The 22,723-nt window shown below is 42.3% G+C and overlaps 1 protein-coding gene across 2 annotated transcripts in view; it reads left to right on the top strand.

Moving 5' to 3' along the window:
• Positions 1–22,487, top strand: part of PHLPP1 (PH domain and leucine rich repeat protein phosphatase 1) — a 208,479-nt gene extending 185,992 nt beyond the window's left edge. For both annotated transcript variants that reach the window (XM_032602852.1, XM_032602851.1), the window contains 5 exons: positions 2,608–2,738; positions 7,358–7,462; positions 14,951–15,145; positions 17,533–17,761; positions 20,305–22,487. In XM_032602852.1, coding sequence (XP_032458743.1) covers positions 2,608–2,738; positions 7,358–7,462; positions 14,951–15,145; positions 17,533–17,761; positions 20,305–21,474 — 1,830 coding nt within the window. In that variant the 3' untranslated portion in view covers positions 21,475–22,487. The remainder of the gene's footprint in view (positions 1–2,607; positions 2,739–7,357; positions 7,463–14,950; positions 15,146–17,532; positions 17,762–20,304) is intronic.
• The last annotated feature ends 236 nt before the right edge of the window (positions 22,488–22,723 follow it).

The following is a 22,723-nucleotide window of genomic DNA, read 5'->3' as shown; positions in this document are numbered from 1 at the left end:
CTAATCTTTGCAGTGCACTGCACTTCAGATATAGGAGGAGAAGAGACAGTCCCTTCTCTCCACGAGCTCGTGGTCTAGTGAAAGAAAGAAATAAGCAGATACTTATAACAAGGAACATCTAATTGAAACGGGGGCTGTAGTGGAATTGAGTGACATTGTAGCGGCGTTGAGTCTTAAAAGAATAGGCAGATTACCAGGTAGAAGGCAAGGATAGCTTGAAGAGTTCCATTCACAGAGAATAGCATGTGCAAAGGCACAGACAAATGAGAACATGACACATGCAAGAGTTAACTTTGACGCAGCTGAATATAGAGTGTGAGGAAGCAGGTGGCGAAAGGTGGCGTGAAGGTCTTAGTTGACGTGCTGAGAACTTTGGTGGCAGATTGAAGGGTAGTAGGGAGCAAAAGAAAGACTGAAGCTGGAGTGTGATGTGATAGAACAAACCACATCAGAGAATCACCCTGACAGCATTGTGGGGAATGCAGCAGAGGGAAGTGAGACTGAAAGCAAAGTTCGGACGCCATCGTAATCCTCCAGGGGAAATGTGATGTGGGTCAGAACAGGACTACGGGAACTGACTGCCGTGAATTAAAGACTTGGTGATGAAATGGGCCTCGGCGGGGGTAGTGCGTGAGCACCATCTCATAAGATCTGCGTTACCATCACCAACATTATCTTTATAAATGAATACCCTATTGAGCTCATTTTATAATCTGATAATTTAAAGAATGAGCAATTCTACCTCTACAGAACTGTGAAAGTTTAAATCTTTAGAGGTAACATTAAAAAACATTGCTCATCAATTTCAAAAAATTCAGTAATGTTCTAAAATGTCTTTACTCTTTCCCCATAATGCATGCTCTGACTTCTGAATTCATTTGTGTCAACCACCTACGTTCTGTGTTGCCCACACCTGTCAGGCCTTAAGCTCATGTTTCATCACCACCAGGAGATTGTATTGACACCATGTGTTGTTTTATCTGTACTGATGTATACTGACCATACTGCCAGAATAGCCCATTATGAACCATTATTACCAGTGTTTCATTAAAGTCCAGTTTCATTAAAGTCCAGTCCAGTCCTATTCATGCAACCATTATTTATATTTGGAAAAACAAAAAAAGGAGATGACCATGTCCCTGTTATTAACATTTAGGTTAAGTGAATTCTTGTACTTCTGTTGAAAGTATTAAGACTATAAAACATGTTGGGAGTGAAGATATAGAATAAGTGAAATGTAATGAAATTGTACCTACATTTATGGGTTTTAAAAGTTTTTTTTATTAATAATAAGGCTAAAAGAAACAAAAATAGAATTCTAACACTGGTTGTGTTCAGGTGTTAAATTTAACGGTAAGTTTTCTAATCTCTGTCCAACTTTTTAGAATGTGGTTATAATGCTCATAGTAAAAAAATAATTACAGTATATCATTGCTACTGTTTCAGAGCAAGGGTATGAAACAGTTTGTGTGGAAACATTGTATTGTTTGAATTCAACTGAGAATATATTTCTCCAAAAATAGAGGTTTTCATTTTACCCAGTCTCTACCCCTCCCCAATGCATAATAGATTTAAGTTTTTTAAAAATTTTCCAGATAAAGATGAATTTGTCCACTTTTAAGACTGAAATTCTTGGATACAATTTGCCTTTCAGTCCACCTTAAGATTTTTAATATGCTCTTTAGGCATTTAAAAAAATTATAATAAGGTACCAGCTCAAGCCAGATAATTGAATGCTTTCTCCCCATTCTGCCAAATTGTTGGTTACACATTCTCTTATCAGAAAAATTGCCAACTGTTCTCTCTTGTGCATGTGATCCTTCTTCTACCCTGGTCCCCGCTCCCATAACAAATGCAGCACCTCCTTTTGGGACTTAGCTCATTTAAGCCTTAGATTTTGCAAGAAAGGTGGTGTTATTCCCATTCACAGATAACACATAATTTTTGTTCTAATCGGTATGCTGACCCTTTTTGTGGCAGTTTTCCAGGTGAGATTAGGCAGGGCTGTTGGAGAGTCCAGGTATTGGATGCCTGGAGTGCAGGATCTATATTTGACTCCTGCCTTTTTCCCGTGCATATAGTAGGCAGGCCCACCTGCTAGTCTTTCGCCACTTTCTTATTTAGCTTCTTTTGAATTATCTTCCCATTTTGAATATTCGTTCCCTGCCTTCTCCTCATTTTGCGTGTTTTTTGGTTTGTTTTAAAAACCAAAGACAAGCCCTTTAAAGTTCCGTCTTGATGTTGTAACTGTAACCCTCATGGCCACAGCAAGTGCGGAGATACTGTGAACAATGTGAGTGAGACATGATCTTCAGGCTTTTTCAGTTAATGCTTAATTTTTAAATGTAGAGATGAACTTAAAAGGATGAAGCTGGGGAGTATAAAGAACATGGAATTTGTGTTATTCAAAGAAAGTAAAATTTTAACTACATTTAGCACAGTTTGTTTTAAATGTTTATGGCAGAATAGCAGACAAACGTAGTTTCTGCATTTGGCCGTCATAGTACAATGAATGGTCACACTGATTTTCCTGCAACGAGTAGGAGCATAGAACTACCCGAACAACTTCTCCAGGCCATCTCCTCGTGTTTCCACTTGTTCCTTCAGTGCGTGGACCTGAGCTGTAATGAGCTAAGCGAAGTCACTTTACCAGAAAACCTGCCTCCAAAACTGCAAGAACTAGACCTGACTGGAAACCCCCGACTCGCCCTCGATCACAAAACCCTGGAGCTGCTGAAGTAAGTATTTTGTGAAGCGCTGCAGCCCCATCGCTATTCACCGAAAATGACGTTTATCACTTAGTCAAAACATTAAATGGGAAGCATCTGTTGACTTATTAGGTCTGTCTACACACATTTGAAGTGAAGTGATTTGTGAGTCTGTAGTTCACCAAAATGGACGAATGGCCAAAAAAATTTTCAAGTAATTGGATACTCATGTCCTTTCAGAAAGTTTTTGAGAAAGTGTCCAGACAAAAAGAGATGAGAATAATGAAAACAGAGAGGAAAAGGGGATTTAAAGACACAGGAGAGAGCAGTGAACAACCAAGAAGTAAATGTACATCTCGGTTACGAATAATATGGTGTGTGATGCTTAATGCAAATGTTACAAAGGGATTTTGCAGGAGATTCATAATGTGGGGTAAATGAACAATTTGGAACTAAAATTCAGGTTATTTAAACAAAACTGGTAGAGTGGGGTAGTTAGATCCTGCAAGGTTGTCTTCCTGTTTTGGGAAGAGAGTTCATTGGTACTGTCTCATGTTTTCTGTTGATGGAGAATAACAGGTTGGTTGGAGTTCACTATGTAAAACATTAAAGTTAACCTTGTTAGAAAAGATGTCTTTATAACAATGTTCATCACAGAACTCTAAATATCAATACAGTTAAATTATGCTTCACATAATGAATATTATACAACCACTAAAAACAATGATGTGGAGTTATATTACTAACTTGAAAGATCTCTGCATCTGACGTTAGGTGAAAAGAAAGTTTACAAGGAAATTTGTTTAGTGTAATCCCACTTTTTGTAACATAAATTTGTGTGCATTTGGGTGTGTGTGAGCACAGGCACAACTAGAAAATTCCTAAAAGGATACAAAACAAGATGTTAAAATGATGCTGTTCTCTGGATAATATAATTATGGATGGTCTTTACTTTCTTCTTTAAATTTTTCTGAATTTTCAGAATTTTTTGCAGTGTACCTCAAAGTAACAGTCCTTGACATCAACACACATTAGACAGTGTGTATGCCATCTGTGCTCAAACCCTGTTGTAATATCTGTTGCTGAAAGTCATCTTCCAATATCTCAGAAAAAACTGAAAAGGAGAAGAATTTTGAAAAGAAGAGTAATATTGGTGGTCCATTATTATTATCCTAGGCTTTAGTACATATCAAAATTTGAAAATCACCTAAGGTGATTCCTGGTTGGAATTGGCTTAATTAGTGCCTGTTCGTTGATATTTTAAGTACTTAATGAGAAAATTGATTTAGTTGAAGAATATTGCCTAAGCACAGTGTCTTCGGGAAGCCACGGGGACTGAGGCTCTCTCCACTGTGTATCAGTATGTGAAGCTTTGGCCCGAATCCCTCAGTGTGTCCAGACCTTAGTTTTCTCATCTCGTAGGGAGGATGGCCTACACACTCTCTAAGGGACTTCCAGAACTAAGAATACATGGATTAGCAAAACATATTTCATCTTTATAACGGGTAACTTTTTGAGTTTTTACAAATATGACATTATTTTATGATAAAAATAATTATATAAAAATCTGTTAATCAATGGAAGTAGCTGTTTGGAGGAAAATATAAGTTGAATTTTTATTGCACACCAAAATAAATTCCAGCTAAATTAAAGAGTTAAATACATAAAATGAAATAATTTTTAAAAGTAAGAAGAAATCATATGGATATATTTACAAACCAGAAAAGGACTTTTTAGGGCAGAGAAGGGGGTGGGGGAAATCAGAAAAGAAGTCAATATGTATAGAGTGGTTTTGATATTTATGTTATGTATATTTTTATATAAAAAAACTTTTTTACATAAAAGTTTTAGATATCTATTCCAAAAGCTATCAAAGGTAAATCTAAAAGGCAAATGACCAACTGAGAAGAAACACTGGCAAAAAATAAGAAAAATAAAAGCATTAATATTCTTAATAGAAAATGTTCTTATGAGTCGGTAGTGATAAGTACTCAAGCAGAAAGTAAGTGAAGCATATTAACATTTAATAAACACAAAGTATGGATAGTTACATGAAAAGATCGTATTCAGCCTTATTAGTGTATCAAGGAAATATTAAATAAAATATTTAAATGATAACATTTTCCCCCCTCAAATTGGTGTTGATGGAGGGTTGTAAATTGATATAACTTTTTAAAAAAGCTTTTGGCCCTGTGTATCAAGCTTTTAAAAGTATTCATATACTTAGACCAAGGTTTTCTGTGGTAAAAATTTATTCTAAGAATTAATCAGAGATATGGTATTTATTTTAGGTACAGAGATAGTCATCAAGATATTTCTAATTAAATTTAGGATGAATATAAAATGACATGGGGAAATGTTCATGATGTAATTAGAAAAAAGATGCAAAACCATATATATAATAGAATGACCCCATTATTATATAGGCATGAGACAGTATCTCTTAAAATTCTCTACCAAAGGACATATGTTACTAGAGTGGCCAGAGCAGCTACAGTGAAGCACATGTGTGTTCTCAGATTTAAAAAAAAATTAGTAACGGACAGTGAAATCATAACACTTGTAGGTAAAAACGTTACCCTCTATTTAATATCTAGAAGGTTGTGGCTTCTTAATAACTTGGGAGAGTTTCCATATCTAATGTATTACTTGCTCTTTTAGAGGGTTGGCCTATTTGTTCTACATGAGGCAGGGTTAGTCCATATGGCGACTCTTCCGTGTGACTGAGCTCCGGCTCCCAGATTCCCTCAGACTAATTTCAAGATGTAGGAGAGTCAACATCCAGGTCACTTCAGACGGCTGCTCAGTCACACTGTGTTCAGCTTGGCAGAAATGAGAGATTGCTGCTTCACTAGAAAGGATTATGGGGGAGTTTAAGGATTAGTTTTTCATTAATAATCAGGCTAGGAGGGCTTCCCTGGTGGCGCAGTGGTTGAGAGTCCGCCTGCCGATGCAGGGGGACGCGGGTTCGTGCCCCGGGCCGGGAAGATCCCACATGCCGCGGAGCGGCTGGTCCCTTGAGCCATGGCCGCTGGGCCTGCGGGTCCGGAGCCTGTGCTCCGCAGCGGGAGAGGCCGCAGCAGTGAGAGGCCCGCGTACCGGAAAAAAACAAAAAAACAACAGGCTAGGAAATGGAATTATTTCTTTGAAGGCTCCCTGTTCTGTAAAAAGTATAAATGTCTTTAGAAAGGAGTCTTCCGTTTTTCTCCAAAACTCAGAAAGGTAGGAAAAATGTAGGGAGAACCTTAAGGTATGCCTTAAGAAACCCATTGCATTGCTTACCATTGTACGTGGATAAAATTTGGTACCAGGTCGTATGGAAAGCAAACAACAGCAGACTATGTTTTTAAATACACCTTTTATTGATGGGTTTGAAAGGAGGATATATCTGTAAAATGAGGTATTTGATTTTGAGATTTTCTGTTGACACTACCTATGATTTTTATGTTTTTCAGCTTTTTTAGGATAAAGGAAAAGGTGAATGTTTTCTGGTAATTAAGAGTAGAAACTTTTCTTTAATGAAATATTTTTAAATTTCAAAGAAATTGCCACCAAATATTTCTAGAATCAAAGTGAATATTATTAGACATTGATTTACTTCTGAGTTGAATGGTTCTTAGGAAAGGTATTCAGTATTTATTATATTTTGGAGTTAATGAATGCCAACAGATAATTTAAATTCTTGGGCTCAGGACAAAATTGTTTAGGTGTTACGAGATTATACGTAATTCTGTTTCTCTTGTTTAAGTAACGGGGGAAAAAACTAGTGGCAATTTACAAGTAGGGATTTATCTCACCATGTGGTAGGCGGCCTTTTAAAAACCTGCTTCACATCTGGATGGCTTCCTGTTTGTGAGCACTGAACGCTTTCTAGTAGGCTGGTTTTTAATGAACTGCATTTGAAGGTTTACTCTTCTAATATTTCTGTTTTGGGCCCTTTTGGACCAGTTATAGCATATGAGAGCCAAGGTGAGATAAGAATTTGTCTCCCAGTTCATTTATATGTAGTTAATGTGTAATTTATTGAATGCCCCTCGTTTACTTCATAATTTTATGATATTGGTCTCAGCATGGTTGTGCAGGTGAGGAAAGAATTGGAAGCTTCCGGGGATAGCAAGTCCCCAGTAATATTTGTGAAATATTTGAAGGGGTGATGTGGGCAGATACTGGATTTGAGGATGAGTGTTGCAGAATTCTCTCACATGATCCAGACACAGTACAGTCGTGGCTTGGGTTTCATTCTTTTCAAATCTGGGCTTCCTGTTGTGAGAATACACCCAACTTAATAGTTAAAGTTTCTTTTCTCATGCCAGGGTTGAGCGCTGTCCCCTTCATCCCCAGGAGAGAGTAGCCATCTAGGGGTGGTATGTGTGTGTGTGTGTGTGTGTGTGTGTGTGTGTGTGTGTGTGTGTGAAAGTGCCTATTAACCGACATTTGATGCCGATAAAACTAATTTTCATGCTCTGTATATATGCCCCTTTGTTTTCATTATGATGAGTAGCTAGTTCTTGTTGCTGATAAATATTTCAGACACATTAAACACAAATGGTAAGTACAGAGTGCTTAGGTGTTTTTCATTTCTCAGTAAAAGTAGCAATTTGCACATGTTCTGTTTTAATGATTCCTGGCCCCTCTGTTTCTCTGGTTAGTAATATCCGCTGTTTCAAGATTGATCAACCTTCGGGAGGCGATGCATCTGGAGCCCCAGCTGTATGGAGCCATGGCTATACCGAAGCTTCAGGGGTGAAAAACAAGTAAGTGGGGTGAAACTTTGGAGTGAGAACCGCCACCTGCCCGCCCCCCTGCCTCCCTGCTTTAGTGGAGTAGAAGCCCAGTGCTAGCACACACTTTCCCCGTGTCACATTTATTTCAGTCTGTTTCCCCAGAGTGAGGCCACCTCATGACTTAGGCTGGAACGTTAGGCTAAGCCCTGCTTCGCACCACACACTCTCTCTTTGTGAGGATGTTGCTAGGATACGGCGTAACTGACACATTATATCTATGTGAGACTCCAGTGTTTGGAGAAGGCATAAGTATTGAAATGCATCCCTGCTCTTTTGAAAAGCCCCTTTATCTTTCTCTGAAGCCTGTTTACCAAGCAAAACAGGGATAGTATTAAAGGAGTAGAAGTAGCCTTGATTGTCCATATTCGAGATCCCTTATGTTATTGACAGTGACTGTTTCTGTGGAGCTGTTTTTTACAGTCTAAATTAGCTTGTCAGGAATTTGATGTCCATTCCCTGTAATGTCAGCTGCTTGTCTTGCCATCAGGTCTTGTGCATCTTAATTTCTTTCTCTTCCCTATTTTCACCAACCCTCCCTGTCTCCGATGCAGATGTTGGTTTCTTGAGAATTGTAATCCAGCTCTTCCGGCTTGCTTGCTTTTTATGAAGGGGTGCTGATAATCAGTACTAGAAAAGCAAAGGATCCTATAAATTAGAATGGTCATAATTTAATTAGCTAAGGTATAAGAACACAAAATATTGAGAGCAGGGGAAGAACAGGAAGTGGAGGATGATCCCATAATAGCTAACAGCGTTCAACCCTGGGTGCACCTTAGAATCAGTCAGGTGAGGAACCTTAAAGAACATTTTCCAGCCTAGGCCCGTTAAATCAGAATGCTTTAACATCTCCCCCAGGTGATTCTAACGTGCATCCAGGACTGAGAACCACCGGCTAGCTTGAATACCCGTCATGGAAAATAAAAGGTGGAATTGTGGTTGCCATGCTGACTGCTTTTCCTTGGGTCAGAAAACAGAATGAGCTCGCACCATGCATCTGACGTGCTGATCCTGTCCTCTTTCCCTGAGAGTGTGCTTTGGCGTATTAGAGAAGACGTAGCCCCCATTTCAACATCTCTGTTCCATTTGCACCCCCCCCCAAAAAAGGCAGAACAACCAGTTGTGTCTGGGCTCTGACTGCTTATTTCGATGTACTTTGCACTGTATATCGTTATATTTTGGGGAGAGAGGAAGAAACTATACATTCTTTGGAGCAGTCAAAGTTCCTTCCTAGAGAGCTTTCTTTTTTTAGATCAAAAGATCTTCTGTCTTATAAACACCAGTATGTGAAACTGCTCTCTAATTCCAGAACACTGATGTGAAATCCAAGATTGGTTTTTAAACCTCTCTGGATATTAAAATGTATTATCTACTCATATATATTAATGAAGCAGTGACCAGTTAGGTATTTTTTCCTACATAATTCCCTTTTCCACAATTCCTTCTTAAAAAAAATTTTTGCTATATCGAAGTGTAAGATAAACGGTAAGCATACAACTCTATGGATTGTCCTTAAGTGAACCAGCACCTAGATCGAAAAATAGAACATTACCAGCACCTCAGAAGTCCCATGCCATCCCTGGCCCTCACTTTATTTTCCCTTGCTTTTTACCCTTTGGTTTTGCCAGCAGAAGTTTCTCAAGAGTTTTCTTTTTAAATTGTGGATAAAGTAGATATATAAGCAAGGAGCTTGCTGCTTTGAAGGAAGGAGAGAACTGCAGTTGTCCCTGCCCCCAAATCTCAATAGACATCTATTCTCTTCTCCCTCCCACTTTCCCCTATGGGTACTGGTGCTGTGTTGCCTCCCTATCAGGTCATTTCAGATCCTTTGGGAAAATCCAAGCAGGGAGCTGCAATCCTATAATTTAGGTTCTTCCTCAGACTAAAAAACAAACAGGAAGCTTCAGCAGAAAAGAAAAATCACTACTGTACTTTTAAAACACATTATTTTTTTCATACCTCCTGCACCATTCTTTCTAGCAAGGGGAGCTTACAGAAGAAGACAGAATTATAAGATGATTTACTATTATATAATTAAATTTTACTTTGCCACTAATTGTCATATAACTAGGGATAACTTTTTTTTCTTTAATAAATGGAGGCAAGAATTTCAAAGTACTGGGCTTCCCTGGTGGCACAGTGGTTGAGACTCCGCCTGCCAATGCAGGGGACACAGGTTCGTGCCCCGGTCCGGGAAGATCCCACATGTCGCAGAGCGGCTGGGCCCGTGAGCCATGGCCGCTGGGCCTGCGTGTCCGGAGCCTGTGCTCAGCAACGGGAGAGGCCACAACAGTGAGAGGCCCGCGTACCGCAAAAAAAAAAAAAAAAAGAATTTCAAAGTACTGAGGTAAGAGCCAGATTTCCTAGCTTTGAATCTGGGCTCTGTACTTTTTTGCTATGTGACCTTGAGCAGTTACTCAATCTCTCTTTAGCTTACTTTCCTCATCAAAAATACTACTTGTCCTTATAGGGTTATTGTGAGGATCCACTGATTACATATGTGAAGAACTTAGAATAACATGTGCCATATAGTAAACTATTTAAATTTAGTTGTTATTATCATTAATGATAATGGATATTGCTATTGTTATTTATCCCCAAACTCCTTAAGATCAGGAATTATATTTTCAGGTTCATACCGCTGTTACCTAGCCATGATACATATTAGGTGCTTAATAACTTTATTCTTTTCATTAATTTATGTACAGTAAGAAGGTATAATTTATATTCAACAACATTCACCCTGTTTAGTGTACAGCTCTGCAAGTTTTGATGAAAGAGCCCGAGCTCTGCTTGGTGATGGTGATGGTGTAATCACCATTATAATCAAATTATAGAACAGTTCCTCAAAATTCCTCCATGCCCCTCTGTTGCAATTTCTTCTCCCCCCTCCCAGCCCCTGGCAACTCCTGATCTGTTTTTTATTCCATTAGTTTTGCCTTTTCTAGAACGTCATGTAAATGGAAGTATGCAGTGTATAGCCTTCTCAGTCTAGCTTCTTTCACTTAGCATCATGCATTTTAGGTTTATTTGTGTGTTGCATGTGTTAGCAATTTGTTCCTTGTTACTGCAGAGTATTATTCCATTGCATGAATATGTTACGGTTTGTTTATCCATACACAACTTGAAGGATAAATCATTTAGATTGTTTCTATTTTTTAGCAAATACAAATAAAAATCCCATAAACACATAAACCTGCATACAGGTTTTTGGGTGAACAAATGTCATTTCTCTTGGGCGAATACCTATGAGAAGGATTGCTGAGTCGTTACGACAAGTATATATTTAATTTTATAAGAAACTGCCAGAATGTTTCCCAAAGTGGCTGCACCATTTTGCATTCCCAGCAGCAACGAATGAGACTTTTCGTTGCTCCACGTTCTCACCAGTACCTGTAAGATCAGGTGGTGGCAGTGGTGGTAGTGGTTTTGGTCATTCCAATAGTGACATTTCATTGCGGTTTTAATGTTTATTTCGCTAGTGACTAATGATTGTTGATCATCTTTTCACATGCTTCTCATCTATACCTATATCTCCTTTGGTGAGAATGTAATCTTTCACAATTAAATATGATGTTAAAGGTGTTTTTGTAGACTTCCTTTATCAAGTTAGAAAATTCCCTTCTATTCCTAGTTTGCTAAGAGTTTTTATAATGTGTATCAGATTTTGTCATAGGCTTTTTCTGCATCAGTTGAGATGATCATATTTTTTATTTCTTAGTCTGTTGATGTAGTGAATTACATTGATTTTAAAACGTCGAATCAGCCTTGCATTTTCAGGAAAAATTCCCCATGGTCATGATGTCTGTATTCACAGATTAGCCTGTAGTTTTCTTTTCTTGTGGTGTCTATGTCTGGTTTTGGTATCAGGGTGATGCTGGCCTCATAGAATGAGTTGAGGAGTATTTCCTCTTCTTCAGTTTTCTGGAAGAGTTTGGAATTTATATTATTTCTTCCTTAAATGTTTGGTAGCATTTACTAATAAATCCCATCTGGGCCTGGAATTTTCTTTGGTTTATAACTAGACATACAATTTCTTTAATATAGGATTATCTCTTTCTTCTTGAATGAACTTTGGTAATTTATGTCTTTCAGAGAATTTATGCATTTTCATCTAGTATTCAAATTTATTGGCATAAACTTGATCATAATGTTCCATTATTCTCCTTTTAATGTCTACAGGATCTGTAGTGATGATGTCTCTCCCCTCTCTCATTCCTAATATATTTGTCATTTGTCTGTTTATCCTGATCAAATTGGTTTGAGGTTTATCAGTTTTATTAATATTCTCAAAGAACCAGCTTTTGGTTTCATTGATTTTTCTGTTGTTTTTCTGTTTTCTATTTCATTGACTTCTGCTTTTATTTTTATTATTTCCTTTCTGCTCACTTTGGGTTTGTTTTGTTCTTAATCTTCTAGCTTCTTAAGGTAGAAGTTTAGGTCATTGATTTGGGCTTAAGGTATTAATATTCTGTGCATTTAGAGCTATAAACTTCCTTCTAAGCAATTTTTCCAATATGGTTAGAGGACATACTCTGAATCAGTTGAATCCTTTAAACTTACTGAGACATCTTCTGGACCAGAATATGGTTTATCTTGGTAAATACTCTGTGTGCATTTGGAAAAAATCTTGGGTAGGGTATTGTTTAGATCAAGTTGGTTGATAATGTTGTTCAAGTCTTAAATATCCTTGCTGATTTTCTGTCTACTTTTCCATCAGTGACTGAGAGACTATAACTCTAGTTTTATCTGTTTCTCCTTGTAGTTCTCTCAGTTTTTGTTTCATGTATTTCCAAGCTCTGTTATTAGGTGCATAAACATTCAGAATGTTACAGCATTGTGACGAACTGACCCCTTTAACATTATGAAATGATAATATTTGTTATCTTTGTTTCTGTAACATTCTTTGTGCTGAAATATATTTTGTCTGATATTAATGTAGCTATTCCAGCTTTCTTTTGATTAGTATTTAGCATAGTATAGTCGACCCTTGAACAACACGGGGGTCAAAAAACACAGTCAAAAATCCACGTGTAACTTTACATTCAGCCCTTTGTATCCGAGGTTCCACACCCACAGATTTAACCAACCACAGATTGTGTAGTACTGTAGTAGTATTTAGAGGAAAAAAGTCAGCATATAAGTGGACCTACACAGCTTAAACCCATATTGTTCAAGGGTCCACTGTATATCGTTTTTTATCCTTTTGCTTTTAAGCTGTTTGTCTCTTTATTTATTTTATTTTTTAAATAAATCTAGATTTTTTTTTTATTAAGTGTATTTCATTTATTTATTTGTTTATTTATTTATTTATTTAGGCTGTGTTGTGTCTCCATTGCTGCATGGGCTTTCTCTAGTTGCAGCGAGCAGGGGCTACTCTTTGTTGCAGTGTGTGGGTCTCTCATTGCAGTGGCTTCTCTTGTTGCAGAGCTCGGGCTCTAGAGCGCAGGCTTAGTAGTTGTGGCGCATGGGCTTAGTTGCCCCACGGCATGTGGGATCTTCCCAGACCAGGGATCGAACCCGTGTCCCCTGCATTGGCAGGCAGATGCATTGGCAGGCAGATTCTTAACCACTGTGCCACCAGGGAAGCCCCTGTCTCTTTATATTTTAAGTGTATTTCTTACAGGCAGTATTTAGTTAAATCTTGCTTTTTTATATAATCTGACTTTCTGTCTTTTTGGGTGGTGTTTAGACCATTTTTATATTTAATGAAATTATTGATATGGTTAGGTTTGAATCTGCCTATTTACTAGTATTTGTTTTCTGCTTGTCTCATCTGTTCTTGATTCTCTCTTTCTCTTTTTCTTCATTCTTTTGGATTGAATATTTCTTATTCCATTTTTATCTCCTTTATTCTTATTAGTGCTACTTGTGTGTGTGTGTGGTTTGTTTAGGGTTTATAGCATAACCTTTACCTTATTAATTACAGTTTACCTTCAAGTAATATATCAATTCACATATATTATAAGAACCTTACATTGTGTACTTCCATTTCCCCTCTCCTAGTCTTTCTGCTCTTGTTGTCATATGTTTTACTTCTACTTTTGTTATAAACCCCAGAATACACTGTTATAATTTTTACTTTAAACAGTTATTCTAAAGTAGTGTTTCTCCACTTCAGTATTATTGACATTTTGAGCCAGATGATTCTTTGTTGTTGTGGGGCAAGGAGGGGGGTGTTCTGTGCATTGTAGGATATTTAGCAGCACCCCTGGCCTGTACCCAATAAATGTCAATATCACCACCACTCCCAATCCTTACAAGCCAAAATGTCTCCTGGGGGCAAAATTTCCCCCATTGAGAACTACTGTTCTAAAGTGATTTTTAAAATAAGAAAATGTTTATATTTACTCACGTATTTGTCATTTCCAATACACTTCATTCTTTTATCCAGATTTCCATCTGGTAGTATCATTTTCTTCTGTTTCATGTAGTCCTTTTTACATTTCTTCTAGTGGTTGTCTTTTATTTGTGCGTCTGAAAATGTCTTTTTTGCACCTTTACTTTTGAAAGCTGTTCTCACTGGTTTAGAAATCCAGGTTGACAGTTTCTTCCTATCAGTACCTTAAAGATGTGGCTCCGCTGTCTGCTGCATTGTTTCTGATGAGAACTCTGCTGTCATTCGTCCTTTGTTCCTCTGTAGGATACGTTGTTCTCTACTCCCCAAACCCCACCTTTATCCCTGGCTTTCAGCAATTTGATTTTGATGTGCCTCAGTTAAGGTTTTTTTCTTGTTTTACTTACTGTTTGTTGAGCTTCTTGTATCTGTAGGTTATAGTTTTCATCAGATTTGAAATATTTCCATCCATTGATTCCTCAAAACTTTTTTCTGTCTGTCTCTCTTCTCTTTTGAAGACTCCAATCCCCCATGTGATGGGCTGCTTAAAGTCATCTCACCACTTAATGATGCCCTGGCTTTTAATTTTTCTCCTAGTCTTTTATTCATTTTAGACAATTTATGGGACACAGTTACATTACTTGGAAACAGTCTGATTAAGTGGAGAGACTCTGCAGGCCTCTAGAGCGCCCTGTGCAGCTCTCCTCCCATCAGTATATACTTTTCCTGTACTTTTCCTAGTGTTTTAGTTGTTACTCCGTTTTTGCTCCATGTGGAAGTTCTCCTTGATAAATGTTTTGTGAATGAATGTGAACATATGCATTCATAATCTGGTGTTATTTCCCATGCCTCCTACTGTCTTTCTTTCACTACCATTTAAAAATAAGATCATCAGAAGAGTGGGGGAAAGCCATGAAGCATAAATATGTGCTTATCATTTTTCTTCACTCACAGAAATTAGTGATATAAATTAGCTGGGGTTAGTTTACCTATTCTTAATCTATGTGGAGTCATGAAGAAAGAGAGAAGACTGGATTAAGCAAATCTGAAAAAAAACACAGCTGGGTTGGGCATGGAGAAGGAAAGATGAGTCAACTTAGCACAAAAGCATTCTTGCTTTGCAGGTTGTGTGTTGCAGCCCTGTCGGTGAATAACTTCCGTGACAACCGGGAGGCCCTGTATGGTGTATTTGATGGAGACCGGAACGTGGAGGTGCCCTACCTTCTCCAGTGTACCATGAGTGACATTTTGGCAGAAGAGCTGCAGAAAACAAAAAACGAAGAAGAATACATGGTCAATACGTTCATTGTTATGCAAAGGTAAAACTTAGAGCACCTGCCCTGTGTTTTCTTGCTCTTCTTTGAGTGTTTGCCATCTGGTTAGAAAAACAGGTGTCCAGTAATCTCAAAGCCTATCGTTGAACATGCGTTATTCAAGATGCATTCAGGCGATTTGGTTTTGCCCAAGTATCAGGGCTGGACTGTGTTCCGTTTGAGACACACTGATGTTCAGACGACTTCGTTGGAGGCCGAGTCAGTGACAGGAATTCAGTTTCTCCTAGAACTGGTCTCACAGGCCTGTCGTGATTCCAGATTTTCACCAGATTGTTTACGACACACTCCCCTCACCCCAAATCATGTGAGCGCCAGACGCTCTTTAGACCTTCTGGCGTGTGGATTGCTCTTTGCAATGGACTATTTCCATCTCGGTTTGTTCCCCCTTATGGAACACTGTCACTGATTCGGGAAGTGCCAACCTTTGAGAACTTGAGATGGTCAAATTTTAGGCCAGGAGTTAAATCATTCTTCATATATTGTTTTTCCCCCTTCATTAAATGTTCAGACAGTGTTACTAGTAGAATCCTAGGCCATTCCCTGGAGCTTCTGGTCACTGTGGAATGTTGTTTCTAACTCTGAGGGCTGCATGTTATGAGCATCCCCACATTCGAAGAGTTGCTCGCTCTTTTGCCGCTTTAAAGGCTTTGTAGGTTGTAAAGGAACTGCCTATTAATATTGTACTGCAGACACTTGCTCTTGTGGGACCAGGAAGTGGAGAGTGCTCTAAAGGTCATGGGAACAATGACTATCTTTTCTCTTTCTCTCCCTTTTCCCTGCCTTGATAATCTGCCAGAGGAAGTATCTTTGCAACAGGAGTAGAAAAAGTGTCTGCTAAGGAATGCTGGTCCAGAGAAGCCTTGAAAGTTCCCCTAAGTCATGAATATTCTTGAAGAGCTCAGTAGAGGCAAGCCCAGTGGGGTTCTTTGCTGCTCGACTCACCTGTCTTTCAGATTCTCAGTGGGCATGTGCAGTTAATAACTGACACTGATAACTAATATTTAGTGAGCCCTTAATATATACCAGTCATTGTTCTAAATACCTTAATGCCATAAGGTATAAGACAGGGACATCTATCTACACATCTCTCTACTTTTCTGTTTTGACCACCATCTTCTTTTAGGAAAAAAGCAAACACATTTCATACATACAGACACACATAACACACACACACACCCTTCACACACTCCTAAGCGGTCTGCTTTTTATAGACCCCCAAACACTGGATAAGAATTAAGAACCTCAAACTCTGATTACTAGCTGTACTCCTCACAAATACCATCCTAATTCTGGCTTTGCCGGGAGAAATCATTGTGCCTTTGACAGGAGGAAAGCAGTGCTGCCTTGGCAGGGCCTAAAGTCCGGTCTGGTCGTAGATGTGCAGAAGTTGGAGTTTGGAGATCCAGGGTGTCAGCCCATCTCTAGGTCATTTGCTTGCCTCTTATTTTCCCTATTGGTTAACAGGATATGGGGTGTGTGGTGATCTTTTCAGCCCTCAGGAGAACTGTGTGTTCTCTGTGCCTGACATCCTAAGTTATATGAACAGGCAGCCCTGGTTTCCATCGCTAGTGGTGCCCCTTGCCTAAGCTAGACAGGGTCTCTGCCCTTGTAAACAGGGGTCTGTCTACTCAGGATCCATCTGGGAGGCACTGCCGTCTGTGGGGCCTCTGATAAGAGTTCTCACCTCCTTCTGATTGTTAGAACTTGCAGGTGTCTTGTGTATTCAATACGTGTATGGACTGATGGTGAATAAAAGCACTTCGGAGCTTCATTACTAGAATGTCCTTTCTGTGAATATTCTAGAATAGACATCACTCATCTAGAAAGTCTGCACTGTATAGGACAAGAACATGAATGGTCCAGTACTTGAAAGCATGTCCCCCCAAACATCCTAATAAAGAGAGAGGGTGGTCAGGTAATTCTGAAGTGTCAGTGGGTGTAGTGTGTTTACACCTGCTCCTGTTAAGTGGTCAGTCCGGCTGTCCTCTCTCGGGAGCAGAGGGGATTTAGAGAGGGGGATGAAGAAAGAAGCGGTCATTCCCCCTGTCTTTTGGGCACGCCGATTCGGGAGTGGCAGGCTGGATGCAGCAGGATAAGGGCTCCTTGATTCCACAGCAGCTCCTTGGGTCTTCCGTGGTGAAGTGACACCTGCCCCAGTTGTGAGCAGACACCTCTCCGTGTGTGTGTGTGTGTATGTGTGTGTCAGATTCCACAGGCTCTTTTCCTGAGTTGAGCAGTGCCTGCTTTGGTGAAAGAGGCCTGGTGGAGCCCCAAGTTCTGTTTTTCCTCCTAGCCCCGTCCAGGGGTACAGTCTGGCAAAACTACATGTGACAGGCGTGTGTGGGTTTTTACCCCGTCTCTCCGTTTTCCAGGAAGCTTGGAACTGCTGGGCAGAAACTTGGAGGTGCTGCTGTCCTTTGTCATATCAAGCATGACCCTGTGGACCCAGGAGGACCCTTCACCTTGACCTCTGCTAATGTAGGCAAGTGCCAAACGGTTCTGTGTCGGGACGGGAAGCCGCTGCCTCTGGCCAGGTCATACGTTATGAGCTGTGAGGAAGAACTGAAGAGAATCAAACGGCACAAGGCCATTATCACAGAGGTAAGGAAGAGGGATTTTCCTCAGGACGGGGGAGGACGGGGCCAGGATCGTGGCAGAATCAGCCAGACAGCTTTTCCCACCAAAGGACGTTCTTTAAACATTGCAGTTGGTTTAAAATTAAAATTCCACATCCGGAGTAGCACAGAGCAAACTCTGCGTGTGATGTGTCTGGAGACATTACAATATACAGAGTAATAAAATAGTTATCGACGGCCTCTCTGCATCGAGGGCTGTGCCACGGTACCGTCTCATCCTCACAGCCGCTCTTCGGAGGCGCTTCGGCGGGGGGCTGAAGCCTCCAGCCCTGAAGTCACGCCGCTGGTCCTCCTGTCCTAGATCTGCAGCTTGCGGGCTACGACCTTGAAACCTTGAAGCCTCAGACTCGTCCTCCGTAAAGTGGGCATAGCCGTGTGTCTGTCCTGTCTTACGAGTCGCGTGTGCGCATCGGCGTACATGTAAGGAGGAGTTACTTTGGTTCATGCCATCTGCTCCACTTGAGTAAGGCAGTGAGCGGTTCTCAGCCAGGGGCCATCTCCCCCCCACAGGACACTTGCTAACGTCCGAGGACATTGTTGTTGTCACAACAGAAACGCTTGGGGCATGCAGCAGGTAGAAGCCAGGGATGCTGCTAAGCACCCTACAGCCCCACAGCAAAGCATGGTTTGGCCCAAAATGTCAAGAGTGCCGCTGTTGAGAAACGCGGATGTCAGTCTTCGTGACAGAAGATTCCCTGTAGCGCAGCTTCCAAAGTGGGCTGGAGGAATTGTGCTCCACTCACTAGCTCATCCTACAGTGTGGCTCACCTGCTGCGTACCTGAAACGTGATGTGGGCTACAGACGTGATCCCCAGAGACACACGTCTGCCCCCAGGAGGTGTCCAGTCTTGTGGATAAAACCCCTGGAAGCATGTGTAGCTCGGGTAGGCAGTGGTGAACGTTTGCAGCTCAGTAGAGAAGGACTGTGACTCCCGGTAGACTTTGACCAAGGGCCATGAGAAAGATAAAGACTCGGGCTCCACCACGAGGGTCTGGCAAAGGAGGCCGCGTGTAGATTTTAGTTCCCTGCTTGTTCTAAGAGCAGAGAGGATTAAAATGGACACTAGACAGTCTCAGATGGGATTGAATGAAATTATTAAACGTATTGAATCAAATGTTCAACATGACACGATGCAAAGATTAACCATTTCTGCTACATAAATGCGTCACAGTTGGTGCTTCAGAGGTTTCTCCTGCTTTCTCTGCCTCCCTCTTCCTCGCTTTGTCTGTATCGCTGCGTTGGTTTTCTTTAATTTCCCTGCCTTGAGGTATGCCCCCCCACCACCAAACACACACACACAGACAAAATCATTGATTCTGATGTGGTGAGATCTTAAAGGGTTGGGCAGAACAGCAAGGGTAATTTTTGCCGAAATTCCACATTTTGGGGAAGAACAAATATATTAGGAGAATTAAGAGAGTTGAAAATGGTGCTTGAAGCCCTGCTTTAGTAATTTTACTTCGAATTGTGCTGCCTGCTTGTATGCGTGGCGGGATTGTCTGCGGAGCTGGGGGATGTACTCCCAAATGAAGGAACGTGGTAGGGTTGGGAAGGGAATGGGTATTCTCCGGAAGAAACACTTGCTTCGAGGGAGATGGTTTGACCATCACTATTCCCTCATCCCAGACACACATAAAAGTTGTCCGAATGGAGCCTCCTCTGGAAAAGGTGTTAAAAATAGGGGCATGTAGAGGCACGTCCTAGACCCGAGAACCTCAAACTTGAAGAATAAAGAACCGAGCAGGTACACCCTGGGGTTCTCTCCCCTCCTCTCCTCCAGCTTCAGAGTAAAGGCTTTTTATTGGCAAGTGGTCTGAAACTTTGGTTCGTGGTTTAAGTGGCGTGAACTCGGCTGGACTGAAGCAGGAGACTTTGTCGTCTCCATTTGCTGCCAGGGAAGTGAGTTCAGGGAAGCGGTAGGACCTGGCACTTCTCCTTAAGCATCTACCTCTCCAAACATGATCAGTTGTACCCAGCTAGTCACCCCAAGATTTCCCCACCAATTGTTTTTAACCTTCTTACGTTTAAAACAGTGCCTCTCCCCTCACTTCTGGACCTTCAGACATTACTGCCCCTGATGGTTGATGTGCTTTGGGGAGTGACCTAAGATTCCGGGCGTTATCTGGAACGCACCTGCCTCGGGGGCTGCGCCTCGGGAGCATTCAGCAAGGCTCTTCCTCTCGGGACCCCCGTGGGTTCCAGGAGGCGCTAATCAGCCATGTTGCTGTGTCAGATGATGGTCTGCTTTGGAGATAGACGGGTCCCAATAAAGGGAGTAACTGAGATACTTTCCATTTGTCCCTCCTGCTTCTTACCTGTCCCGGGCTTCTGCCCCAGGGTTCTGATGACAGGTGGACATGAACCACTCTCAGGAGGGTGGGCAGCCCCTCCCCCTGTGGACCGCGTGTCACGCTCTGGTGGTCCCCCAGGCAGGAGGCCCCAGGGAAGCCGCACGTCGCCCCGCGTGCTCCGTGGTAACGTCTGTTTGGAAACCCCTCTTCTTCCAGGATGGCAAAGTGAACGGAGTGACCGAGTCCACGCGCATCCTGGGCTACACGTTCCTGCACCCCAGCGTGGTGCCCCGCCCCCACGTGCAGTCCGTGGCCCTGACCCCGCAGGACGAGTTCTTCATCCTGGGCAGCAAGGGCCTGTGGGACAGCCTGTCCATTGAGGAGGCCGTGGGGGCCGTGCGCAACGTCCCCGACGCTCTGGCCGCCGCCAAGAAACTGTGCACGCTGGCGCAGAGCTACGGCTGCCGCGACAGCGTCAGCGCCGTGGTGGTGCAGCTCAGCGTCCCCGAGGACAGCTTCTGCTGCTGCGAGCTCGGCGCCGGCGGGCCCGTGCCGCCGCCCAGCCCCGGCACCTTCCCGCCCTCCGTCAGCATGGTCATCAAGGAGCGGCCCGCCGACGGGCTGGGCGTGCCGTCGTCCAGCAGCGGCCTGGCCTCGGAGATGAGCAGCGAGCTCTCCACGTCCGAGATGAGCAGCGAGGTGGGGTCCACGGCCTCGGACGAGCCCCCTCCGGGCGCCCTGAGCGAGAGCAGCCCCGCCTGCCCCAGCGAGCCGCGCTGCTCGCTGCACCCCGCCTGCCCGTCTAGCTCCTTCCAGCGCCAGCTGTCCAGCGCCACTTTCTCCAGCGCCTTCTCCGACAACGGCCTCGACAGCGATGACGAAGAGCCCATCGAGGGCGTCTTCACCAACGGCAGCCGGGTGGAGGTGGAGGTGGACATCCACTGTGGCCGCGCCAAGGAGAAGGAGAGGCAGCAGCCCCTGCTGCAGCTGCCGGCCGAGGCCAGCGACGAGGGCATCGTCATCATCGCTAACGAGGACGAGCCGGCCCTGCCCCGGAGGGCGGACTGTGCCGCCGTGGGGACCATGGGGCGCCGGAGGGCTAACGGCTCCGTGGCGCCCCAGGAACGGAGCCACAACGTGATAGAGGTGGCCACGGACGCGCCTCTCCGCAAGCCGGGGGGCTATTTTGCAGCCCCGGCTCAGCCGGATCCTGATGATCAGTTCATCATTCCCCCAGAGCTGGAGGAGGAGGTCAAAGAGATCATGAAACACCAGCAGCCGCCGCCGCCGCCACCACCGCCGCCGCCCTCACAGCTCCACGTGCAGCCGCCGCCGCGGCAGTGCCCGGGGGACCAGCTGCCAGACTGCTGTGACACACCGCTATGACCCACCCGCGTGCTGCTTAAAAATAAACTAACCAACAAAGGCTGAGTTGCCAGAGCCTCCCAGGCTCCCGTTAAAGCAGGGATTTACTCCACGCCCTTCTCCCAGACGCTTTCCCAGCCTGTCTTTGCAGCCAGTCTGTAGGTTCCCCTTCTGTTGGTCATTTTTTAAAATAATTACCACTTTTCTTCTCGTGATGCTGTACCAATATGATTTAAATTTGTTAACTTCTTCCCCTAACATATCAGATGTGTAAAGACAAAGAACAAAAGGTTTAATATATTACAGAGAAACAGTTAATGATAATGTAATACTTTTTAAAGTGGCTTTGTGTTGTTTTGTTTGTCTGGAAGGCAGGGCAGGTTGCCAGTGCTAAATGATTTAATAATACTGTAATTCTGTATTTCTTTGCCGGGGGGTGGGGGGGGGAAAGCCTTTTTTTTTTTTTTTTTTTTGTCTTGAAAATGATAGACATTTGTAGAATATGGAGACTAACTCCTAGGAGTTGCTTTACTCTGTCAGGTGACCTAAGTCACTGGATTCACTAATTTTCTCTGAGAGAACAGTTGATTGAAAAATTTCTATTGTAAATAGCTCAGTGTTGTATAGTGATGCTTCACATGTTTTGTAGTTTTGGCATAAGGGACTAAACAACTGACTTCCCTCCCCTCCCCCTCTGACACACCTTCCTGCCCACACCCCCTCATCCCCCCACCTTTTTAATTCATTGAATGATGAGCCCGAGCATTGCTGAGAGCATTGCTGTTCAAATAAGGTGGACCTTAGGCCACTGGAAACGAACCTGCACCTGAGGGGCCTCTGACCCTTTTTCTTCCTCTCCTGTTTCCACCCAGCCTCTTTTGTAGACACTTTTTAATTGTGTTCCTTACTGCTGCCACAATCAGCATGACTGTATAGAATTCAGTTAGATCATTTACATACCAAGAGTTATATTAAAGCAGAATGCACAAATGAACATGTCATTTTTGTTATAATAAATATAAAATTTACAAGTATTGGACCCATCTGCTTTTGTCTCAAGAGCCAGATGTGTCTTGCAGATGATCCCACCCAGCTTGGGTTTGGAATGAATGCATGTAACTTTGGGGTCATCAGATATTTCCGACTTTGATTTTTTTTTAAGGGAAAATACCCAACAGGCTAACCTACATTGAACGAACGTAGTGAAATCAACCCTGTGGTTAACAATACGCGTAGCTGGTCTTACAGCCTTTCTATTTCTTCTTGTTAT

The sequence above is a fragment of the Phocoena sinus genome, chromosome 14 (assembly GCF_008692025.1).
Source record: "Phocoena sinus isolate mPhoSin1 chromosome 14, mPhoSin1.pri, whole genome shotgun sequence".
Classification (NCBI taxonomy): Eukaryota; Metazoa; Chordata; class Mammalia; order Artiodactyla; family Phocoenidae; genus Phocoena; species Phocoena sinus.
The sequence above is the reverse complement of the archived record's forward strand: the minus strand, read 5'-3'. Positions and strand labels throughout refer to the sequence as shown.